Raw genomic sequence first — 12,067 nt, forward strand, 5'->3', positions numbered from 1 at the left:
ATGCATCGTTGAACAAATCAACTAGCTAGTCACAACTGTTTCCCGAAAACTGTACTGTCACAAACCTGTCGTTCAACCACGGTGGTGCAGGTGGTGGAGTAATAACTTCTCAAACGGATTCATTTAAAGATCAAATTAATTCTACAATTTCTGCTATAAATTACGGACATGACATTAGAGGACTAATTCTCCTTTTCCTCAGTTATTTTGCTTTATTTTCAGATTGAATCAAATGCTTGTTCTGACATACTAGAGCACACTCTTCAAACACGGTGCTTTAGATTTCTTGACAAACTAAAATATATAAATGACATTTGTATATTCAAAATAAAAGATATACATTGTACTTAATGTCAGCTTGCTTATTTTGCTCAAGATAGCGATTTATTAAGTCCACATGTCATAAAAACAGGAAACTATGCTTCCAACCACAGCTCGAGAGCTGTCGTTCCAACCACACAAGTTTGCGATGCAGTTAGCGAATGTTTGTTTGAACTATGGTTTCGGGAAACGCCAAATCATTGAACCATGTACGTAATGACGGAACTTGCGATGTTAGTTGGTTAACAATGCTTTTGGGAAACGCACCCCTGGGCTGGATTTCTATTTCCCAGCATACTTTGCCATGACACTCAAAAGGGAGAATAAATACTAAAATTAACTGTTAATACTCAAAATACTCAGAAATTTCAAGCTAGGAGTAATTAAAAAGTATGAGTTCAAAATTGAAATCTGCCAGTTCTGCTTACTTAAACTTTGAATTTCTTAACTTAAAAAATTTGATGTAACTGATTACCTCACTATTTTAGAGTTTTGCCAACTTATTGGGTTTATAGTGTTAAGTTGGCTTCTACAGTGCAGGCTGCATCTTGGCCATATCAGTACAGTACAGTGAGCCAAACAGAATTCAGACAACAATGAACTTTATTTCTTTCCCAGTTAACACACGACTCCCTCCTTTTAAAAGACGTACTTCCCAATAATACAATGTATAACTGGATTATATTTTTGTAACATGTTTGCTATAGCCACTGCACGAGATCACAAGAATATTAAGCTTTTTATGAACAGGTTGCAGCAGGCCTTCTAGATTATGGTGAGAAAAAAAAATGCTACAAAATGTGTTCACATGAGACATTACATCTAAATTTTGCCAGAAAAACAATAATGTGGAAGATACAGTGGGAAACTAATTCACAGGTCAAACATTAATTTATCTGGTTACCAACATATCAAACATTCTCAGCATGAAATTGGCCACCACATTTATTTTTTTCTAAAAATGATTCCTGCAAGCTCAGCAATGCAATTCCATTTCAGAGGAAGCAGGACGCAATACAAGGTTCACACTTGTGCTCCCTATACAATTATAATTATACACAGATTTTTCACGTATGGCACCATTTTCCCTTCTGTGGCGATGACGAGTACAGGTGTCCATTTACAGCATATATCAGTACGCTGTTGGGAAGCATGGTGAGAGTTATAGGACTGTCACATAATAAAGAAATAAACACAGCCAATTTAAAGGACATATGTGAGCCTTTGTAGACAGTCTAAAGCTAAATAATTATTTTAATAATTTATACATAGCACATGTAAATATTTTAATGGAATTTTAATTCACATTTTTTTAATGTGTATTGATAACTTATCAAATTAATGATACGATTCATAATTGACCAAATAATGATACCAGACTATTTTAAAGCTGTACAATACTAAATAATAATTAATAAACTAACACTGAGGCAGATTATTGATATTTCTGTTTATCAGTTTATTATTTATTCAAAATCACAAAGCAGAGCAATGAAGAACTATATTCTGCACTCTGCAGATTTGTTCCATGTCATCCATCATTATGAAAACATAATTTACTCACCCTCACTGCGTTACAAACCTGTATGACTTTCTGTTGGTTGCCGAACAGTTTTGGTTACTTCCATTGTATGGACAAAAAATAATAATAATCATTTGAGTAACATGGGCAACATTTACACAGCAGCAGAATGCAGTTGTCAATCCTGTATAGGGTTGTCAAAAAGACAGACTTTGGTACCAAATTGGTACTGAAATTTTAAAAACGTGATGATACCAGCATTTTGAGCATTGTTGAGCGAATTTTTAAACAACTCTGTGATTGGCTACAATGATCAACGCTTCAAAAAAAAATCTTTGGCACTCTTCACCAAGTCCGAGCACTTAACACAGATACACATGGGTGCGTTTGACAGCAGGCGTCTATCAGCGGATATATTAGGGATCTGCTCCCATCAGTTTTGTGTTTTACACACGACTCAAACGCTCCGCTCTCCACCCAGATATAAAAGGTGCTGTCGGTTAATGAAGATTTGATGGATGAACTCACGGCTCGATTGGACACTTGTCGTGTCAAAGTGATGAGGCTTTTCAGTTTTATAGATTTCACCATCTTTGATGTTACTTTGGTCACTGTCACTAATGTTACTGATAAAAGAAAAACGGGATTGACTCCCGTTGCACATTCACACAGACAGTATTTGAGACTGTGTGAACAGGACATTTAGAGACTCACACCTGTAAGTAAATGCAGTTGTCAATCCCAAAAAGTGACAGTGTGAACGTAGCCCTGGGTGAGTAAATTATAGAATTTTCACTTTTGGTTAAACTTTACATTTAAGCTACACAATATACTGGCAAATGAGAAATGATTGATAGCCTCAGGCTTTAAAGTCCCCCTGTGGTGAAAATCAAGTTTTTAATGTTGTTTATATGTCTATGTAGTGTATTTAATATGCTTTAAGACAAACCATGTGCAAATTCATAAGTCAACACCATTGCGGAGTATTTTATGTTTGAAACTGCAGTAAACCAAAGACCCACGGTTTGAAATCGGTGGTGTTTGTGACGTCACAGACTGCCTTGTAACCAATAACAACATTGTGCTGGCAGGCTTTAGCATATCATTATCTATGAAACAGGAAAGTGTCACGAGAAGCCAGGTTATCCCGGTATATATTCTGCAGATATGAAAAATTGTGGAGATTTATCAATATAGTGAGTGTATTACGATGTTATGATGAAATATATGCCTTTCTCCACTGACGTTTTTCAAAGCGTTTGTATTGTTAGAAGGTAGATGTCTGACTCTGAGATAAAGAACGTTGTGTGTAACATTAGCAACACATTATTAGCTGTTTAATAACATAGTCAAGCAAAAGGCTAATTATATTAATTAATAGGGCTGCACAATTAATCAAATTTCTAATCACGATTACGATTACAGATGCCACGATTTCATAATCGTTCAAAGGCGCAATTACAAGGGAAAATATCCACTTACATTATTCTGCCTGTTTTGAGCATGTTACGTTGTGAGAAGCAAATCATGAAATGGTAACTGATCAACGTTTATATATGAGAAAAGCTTAAAAGCTTTATAATATAAAGTGATCTCTTCAGAAGAAATTTTTAATTGTCTAGACTAATAATAAATAAAAAATAATACATAATATTAAAAACATCTATATGAAAATATATTGTTTTTTTCCCCCGTGGTATCAAAAATGGTACAGAATATCAGTACTTTTCAAGGTATCGTAGCAAAGTAAATTCCAGTATTGTGACAACACCACAGCCTATACATTTACTCAAACTAACTCCACAAACATGGAAAAGAGTGGACCTCTCAACCTTACGCTAAGGAGAAAATCCAGCGTGACTTTGAGCAGACCAAGCAAAACATGATTATTGGTTCAAACAATGATATAAAGCTATTCAAAACATCATTTAATGTAATTAGTGATAATCATAATTAATAATCGCAATTACAATTTCAAGGGAATAATCGACAACTATGATTTTTGTCATAATCGTGCAGCCCTATTAGAACCGTCGCCGAGCGTATAAGGGATCGCGCCAAAGTAAGTGACAGTTCAGGTTTTTGTCCTTCGAAATATTTTGATACTAATAAAACATAGCTAAAACAATATTGCTCTAGGCGTGTGACCGTGATTCATGTGAATATGTCAGTCAAAGTGAAATCGCACATCAAGTTCTGATAGAGCTATTCAGTCCATTATAAATTCTGATTTTGGCCGCCTCTGGAATGGATCAAACCATAGATATTAGCCTACCTGGTAAGTTCAAGTAAATACGCTGGAAATCCGCGCTCATTCAAGGATGTGCATTTATTTCATGTACGGAGAAGGCACAGGATTCATTTGAATGTTTTTTTAAATCTGAACTCCAAAAAGCAACGAAATTGTCAAACATCCATTTGGCACATGTTCACAGAGGAAAACGGCTGCTTGTTCTCTCAATACTGTCTGTTTTACTGAGAAATCGCTTCAGGTGATTCAGTGAGAGAACAGTACAAACAAATACAAGTGGATTCTGACTAGTGTTGTCAAAAGTACCGACTTCGGTACCTATCGGTACTGAAATTTTAAAAATGTGACGCTTTGAGTGCTGTTGAGCGGATTCGTAAACATCTCTGATTGGCCACTGTGTTGACGCGCTCATCGGTTATGCCTGTGATTGGCTACAATGATCAACGCATGGGAGCATTTGAAAGCTCACGGAAGTGTTTGAATTTGAAAGCGTTTTGAAAGTGGGAGCGCGAGAAATTGAAAGCAGGTGTCTAACAGTGGACCGATCCGCGATGACTATTTATAATGTTTTTACAGCATTGATCATTGAAGTCTATCACAGACATATCCGATGAGCCGTGAAAACAACGGCCAATCAGAGATGTTTACGAATCCACTCAACAGCGTTCAAAGCTTCACATTTTTTAAATTTCAGTACCGACTAGGTACCGAAGTCGGTACTTTTGACAACACTAATTCAGACCGTATTGTAAAGGCGTTTTAACAATTCATAATTTAAAACACAATTTAAGCATCAGAAATTAAACTGAATATGAAGCGAAGCAAGCTTTTTTCTTAAATATCCACAACACAAACAACAAATTGTTTATCACTATAGCAACACTAGACTCTCCGAGGTGGCACGAGCGAGTGGAGGCGGGGCTAATTTGCATATTTATTGATCCGTGTATATTAAATGAGGCAAGGGTGTAGAGTTACATTCAAGCTATTTTAAGGTATGAAGACATTTTTTTCACTTGAATTTTTTTTTTTTTTTTAATATGTAATTTTGGTGATCAAAGATGAGTTTTAAGGGATAAAATAAATGACTACAGGGGGACTTTAAAAATTTTACATTCCATGAGTTAACATTGCCTTAGATTTACAGTATAAACTGCTATTGATTTTCTACAGCCGTTCTACATTTTTGTACTGACCTACTTTTTATTTATTCATCAAAAATTTTACGAATTCAGTGACATTCCGCGTTATAAAGTAAATTCTGTTTTTATGACTGGATTCCGCGATTCCGTCCACGTTTTCTGCATCGTGAAAATAGGGCCCTATATAACAACCCGGTGCAAAAACTGGAGCGTTTTCATACATGTAAGCTCCAGGTTCATTTCTCAATCACTTAGGTTTATTTTGGGGTATAACATCTACAGAAGAAAAAAATATTTGAGAGATATGTATTCTGTTGATCTCATATAGGTACCTGATCAGCTCCATAAACCACACTACACCACCTGCAGCAAAATAACCTGAAGCCAGGGGGAATTTGGTTTGCTGTTTTGTTCTTGATTATTCTATTTCACTGTGGACCTCTGAGCCAAACAATATAAAAAAAATGAAAAGGTCCACAGGCATCTGCTCCAACCACACCAGACCCAGAGCATCGACTCTCTAGGGACAGCCGGGTCAGGTGCGAGTTCACCAGCTGATGGGGCGCGACCGACGGGAACGCAGTCCTTCACACAGTCAGAGGGTCTAGCAGGCATCATTATAGGGGCCGCAGTATTCATTAACAACTGCTCCCTGTCCATATCCTCATTTGTGACTGTATCCAGCAGCAAAAACGGGGGTAACTAGGGAGTCTGGGACAAGCACGCTTGTCTGAGCAACCTTGACACGGAACGGAGTCTGAGCAGAAATAGTCCAAGCTGTGAGTGTCCCCGTGTCACCGGTTGCCTTGGGACCAACTGGCTCTGGTGGTTTTGCATGAGCGGAACCAGAAGTGGGCCAGATATATTCATTTGCACACCATCAATCACAGCATGAGAACGTTGCTCTTAGCGATCGCACTAACCCCGCTTTTCTTTTTTTCTTCTTTTTTACCCATCTACCTCTCCTCCCTGTTGTGAAGAACAATGCCCTGCACCGGGGAGTAACTTCATCTCCCGCTGGCTTCGGCACTGTCCTGAGGATCTGGCCTGCATATAAACACACTTCTGCGCTTTGAATCAGGACACTGGAGAGAACGAGGACAGTATCATTCCAGGGGACTCGATCTGCACCACACAGTCCAGTAAAGTATCAGCCCTCCAGAGGGTCTGCAGCACAAACCTACAATTCAAAGCTGGGTTTGAAGCAGGTCACAGAGTCAGGGTCAGCTCCAGTTCTGTTAAACCACAAACTGGTTTGTGTGCACTACTTTAGAGCACTGCTGCACTCAACAAAGTAGGGCTAAACTCTAGACCAGGCCAGGGAATGTTAAACTAGGACTGACCACTGTGAAGCCCGCTGTTCTTTCTGGGTTGGTAGCATTCGCTTCTGGTTTGATCCCTGCAAGTTCACAGAGTACCGCAAGGGGATGTTCATGTAATAAGTGTATTGCAATTTGCTTTGAAATTAAAAAGTGTCTGCTAAATTAATTTTTAAAATACTTAATACAAAAACTGACTTTGACCTTAGTCATCAGAAATTAATAGATCTGTTTTTACAGCTTGAAGCAATATTTTATTAAATTATCAAAATATAATATTAGAATAATTTTAGTATTATTATTATTATTATTATTATTATTAACTTTTTGGCCTACCAGGCAGTGAAGAGAGACAATAAAGTTGTTGTTAAATGTATTATTATTTAGAATTGTAATAATAATTGTTGAAAATAACTATAATGCATAATAATAATAATAATAATAAATATTATCATCATTATTATTTGACATTTGCATCAGATTTGGAGAATTTCAGAAGTTTTATACAGTCAATAGATAACACAATATAGACAATGCTAGCTATATTTTTAATATTTTCAATAATAATTCTTAATAACTTTTGGAAACAACAAGAGTTATTAAGAATAATTATTATTACTATTTGCATCAGGTTTGGGGAATTCCAGTTGTTTTATATTGACAATAGACAATATAAAATAAAGTTGTTATTAAAATGATGAATAAGTGTTCATAATAATAATAATAATAATAATAATAATAATAATAATTGGCATTTGCATCAGATTTGGAGAATTTCTGATGTTTTATACAGTCAACAGACAAAAAAAAAACAAACAATATAGACAAAGTTAGTAGTATTAGTAATATTTTAATAATAATTGTTGATCATTGGAAATAAGTGTTCATAATAATAATAATAATAATATATTATTATTATTTTGCATCAGGTTTGGAGAATTTCTGATGTTTTTATTTTGACAAAATTTGGAGAATTTCTAATGTTTTTATATTGACAAGTTGGTATTAAAATTATTAATAAATGTTCTTAATAATAACAACAATAATCATAGTAATAATTAAGATCTGATGCCTTTTGCATCAGATTTTGAAAATTTCACATTTTATACAGTCAATAGATAAAATATATACAAAGTAATATTATTAATTATTTTAATAATAAATGTTGATAACTATTGGAAATAAGTGTTAATAATAATAATAATTATTATTATTTTGCATAAGGCTTGTAAAATTCCAATGTGTTTATATTGAGAATACACAAAGTTATTAAAATTATTAATAATTATTTATAATAATGTGCCAGACCCATCAGATTTGAAGAATTAAAAATGACTTTAACAGTTCAGTCACATTTTAAATTTAGACAATTTTGTGGAGAAAAATACACAAAACACACAATCCTACAGTCTCATATAGCAGCACACAGTAACAAAGCGCTGCTGACTCAAAAGGATCCAGGTTCGATTCAAGCTTGCATCATATTTCCATTCTCCTCTCTCTCTCTCCATCGACTGTGCTGTCCTCTCCACTGCCCAGTAAATAAGACTAAAAAGCTCGTGCATAAAATAAATAAACAAATAATCAAAGGCGAACACATTCATGCTCATGCTGTTGCTGTGCTTGTACTTCAGAAAGTGGGATTTCAAAAACGGCCAACTTAATTAGATTTAAGCAACGCATCAAGACAGGATGTCACTCAAGTATTATGATCCACATTTATGTACTAAATAGACTCAGGAATGACCGTGACATACAGAATGAACACAGTAAAGTCACTGTTCCTCCATCACCGTCTCCAGCTCATCTGTGATTCAGCATCTCTCATTCACGACCAGCCTATGTCAGATGTTATTCTGGGATTTATTTTTCTCTTTATTACAGTTTCCCTCCTATTACACATTGAAATGCCCGTCAAAAGAAATATATAAAAGCCGTTCCTCATAATTTATGTCAAAACACACAGCCCCTTTAGCTTTAGCGTTTATTTCTCGCTGTCTGTTTCACGTGTCTGTAGCCAAACACAGACATTGTCACCTTACACTCACTTTCCACAGCGATACCGGACACAAAATACACGTTTGGAGAGCAAACCATTACAAATTATCATATTAATCTAGGCATTTCGTACCTGTTCCGAGAATGACAACATCAAATTGAGATGGGAGATCCTCCGCAGCCATCTTGAAACTACACATTGTCACATGACACACTATAGCGTGACGTATACTTCATGTTTTTAAAACCCAAAACATACAATTTAAACACACAGCAGCCAAAATGTACACTATGTATTTTTTTCTAAATTAAATACTGCATATTCTAAAAAAAAAAAAAAAAAAAAAAAAAAAGAAGTTATTCACGTTTTTGTGTTGACATTTTCCACACGTATCTAACCCTGTTGAACCGAATACACTGCTCATGAATATTAAGCAGTTAAAGTGTTTTGTCGCGATTGTAACAAACACATGTAAGTAAAAAACTTTATAAAATAAACAAATATAAAATAGTTAAGTAAATAGTTAATACTTTGCAGTTTAATTAATGTAAACCAAAATGTTCTATGATCTGTTTTTAAAATCATAAAGCAAGTTCATAATGTTTAGGTAGGTTTATTAATATTCATGAGACACGCTGAGGTACAGCTATCGGTCTTTGTCAGACACGTGATTTTGTTGTGTGTGACGTCACCGCGGCGCCATATTTGTGGTATCCCTGCTGACTGTGAGAATGAAAGAGATTACACGAGTTGAGATAACAAGCATATAACTCGCAAATATGAAAAAGCACAAGAACAAAGTTAAAATTTCATATCGCGATAAACTCACCAAAGATGCCAGGGACCGTTATTTGGAGAAATTTCCATCCATTCATAACATAGATCTGTACGAACTGACTGCAGTAAGTTGGAGTGCTACTGACCCCGCATTGCTACCTAAATCATCATACTTAAATATTGTTAACTGTCTTGTTTATGGCATAAACGCATAGTGAACAATTTAAAAACTATAAATCCCTCGAAGCTCACAGATATTTCACTAATGGGTGCAGGATTTATTTATGTTCTGAAGGAAGGACTGCGATAACAGTATAGTAACGATAATGATGATGATGTGTTAACTACCGTATATAACAAATACATGATTAAGGATGGTTTAGTGTTATCAGGAAGAATTTTGAACTAATACTACCCTTTTTTTCATGCATTTTTTTTTCTTTATTGCATTAAGTACATAAACCAATGTATAACACTATAAACATTGTTCCAATAAACAAGGCATCATCAGAGATGTATGTAGAATTTAATAGTGTATTTTATTATAGTACATTCTGATATAGTATACCTTTTAGAGCCAAAATAATTTGTAAATTATTGTCCTCCATCTACCTGTTGTCTGGGTCAATGACATTATGAGTCTTTTTTTTTGTCCAAAAGCCTTAATAATAATAAAAACAAAGATATGTCATGCAAGTTAAATATCTGATTTATAGATTGTGTATATTATTAATTATCCTATTAATACTATAAGTGCATATAACATAAATCTACAAATCACCCTGAAAAATTTTATTATACATGCTTTATTGTTCATGCAAGACTGGATAAAGCATCAGCACATTTTTACACTACAATTCTACAAAAGATTCAAACATGCGCAGAGGCACAAAAAAAAAAAAAAAAAAATTGTAATAACGCCATAAAGGTTCCCAGGTTTGGCAGACCCGTATAGTACATTAACATCATCTCCAAAACAAACATCAGACATCCTGTACATATCAAGTCGGTTTACTTCTGCACATGCAGATCACCATCTCCTCCAGCCTCCTGCATCTTCTCAGTGTGAAGATGATCACTCTCTCCAGCCTGATGGACCATAGTGTTAGCTGACTGACTTGGGTAAAGTTGGTTTTATATTCGCACATCCGTATTCAATAGCCTTGTTAATCACACTACACTGGACATTCAGTGGACATTCACAAGTAAATATGTCATTAAACAATACTTGCCTATTTTGATCGACTGTGAAAAATGTTATAAGTTGACAATCGTTGGTTGTCAATATCATGTCGCTGCTTAAAATTCGCAAACATTAATTTATTGCATATTTATTGGAAAGTCTCAATTTATCAGAAGTCTGAATGTGCAAATATAAAACCAACTTTACCCAAGTAGCTGACTGGATTGTTTTTCCTTACGTCTGTGTGTGCATCTCAATCAGCTCTGAGCTCTTGAATCAGTATATTGTGTATACAAATTTTGTGACTGAGACCGTCCTGATCAGTGCCCTAACTAATGAACTAGGGAGCTGATTGAGACACAGCCTGTGTTTAATGCTGATGTGGCCTTAATGTAGGGAGGGATGGTGTCCAGTTGGGGTCAGTCTCCATAATCTTTAAGCAGGCTGATCTGCAATGAAATGAAAAGGTCCACAGACCACAGCTGTAAAAAGTAGTCAGAAAATAAGAATCAGTATATGGATACAGAGCAAAAATGTCGTACCTTAAGTATAAAAATGCTGTAGCAAAATTAAGAAAAAATGTAGACATATTCAAGTAAAGGGATTCAGTTTAAATTGACTTGTTTCATAGCACATACAATCCAAAACAATGCGTTGCTATAACGTTTTCTACTTTAGAAAACAGAAACCTCTAACTTACCTTTGTGAAATGTAGAAAGCAAACATACATGAATGGAGATATCTTGACGAAAGTGATGTCTCACCGCGGCAACCCATGCGATCCAGCGCCTGTTATTGCCTCTACATACTCTCCGTACAGCCTTTTTTCAAGTAGGAAACCGACTAAATCTAATCTCGTAGTAAAGTTTTTGACATTTTCTATCGTGGGACATATTATTGCAGCTTTTCACACAACAAAAGTGTGCCATTTTTACAATGAAAAGTAGCCAAAGAAGAAACAACTCTGCACTGATACAGAGATTGTTTGGATACCTCAGAAATGGCGGCGACACCCATAATGCACTTCGGTTTTCACGAGTGTGACGTCACCTGACAAAGACCGATTGAAAAGGGATCAGAATACTTTAGATGAAAAAACTAAACTTTTTTCTTTTATTATTGGCCGATGGCTTATGTTCCCAGCTGCTGTCAGCAACAGAATATTGTTTCTTCAAATAGCAGTAGTTGGGAAGAGGTGTTAATGATGAGCTGTCAAAATACCCTCCTGGCTCTCACAGTCACTGACAGCCAGCTATCAAGATGTATTAAAAACACACACACATACACACACACACACACAAAGACATCTAACAGTTCATTATTAGAGATATTAAAAATATATACGCAATAATATGTGTACATTTAGGCGTAATGACAAAGAAATGCAAAAGAAACAAAGTCATTTTGAAGCTAGTGACAGCTTTTTAATTTAAGTGCCTTCACGTGCTATCGGAATTGTTGTAAATACAAGTATTAATTCAAAATATGCATAACTTACTGCGTGAGCAAACAAATTAGTGCATAATAAAAACCAACTGAGTGTAATTTCTTAC

General features: G+C 35.3%; 1 protein-coding gene across 1 annotated transcript in view; it reads right to left on the bottom strand.

Annotated features, from left to right (window-relative positions):
* Positions 1-8,744, bottom strand: part of chm (CHM Rab escort protein) — a 97,305-nt gene extending 88,561 nt beyond the window's left edge. The window contains exon 1 of the mRNA XM_067375819.1: positions 8,687-8,744. Within this exon, the coding sequence (XP_067231920.1) occupies positions 8,687-8,738 (52 nt within the window). The 5' untranslated portion in view covers positions 8,739-8,744. The remainder of the gene's footprint in view (positions 1-8,686) is intronic.
* Between the last annotated feature and the right edge of the window lie 3,323 nt (positions 8,745-12,067).

This window comes from Chanodichthys erythropterus, chromosome 22 (assembly GCF_024489055.1).
Source record: "Chanodichthys erythropterus isolate Z2021 chromosome 22, ASM2448905v1, whole genome shotgun sequence".
In the NCBI taxonomy this organism is placed as follows: Eukaryota; Metazoa; Chordata; class Actinopteri; order Cypriniformes; family Xenocyprididae; genus Chanodichthys; species Chanodichthys erythropterus.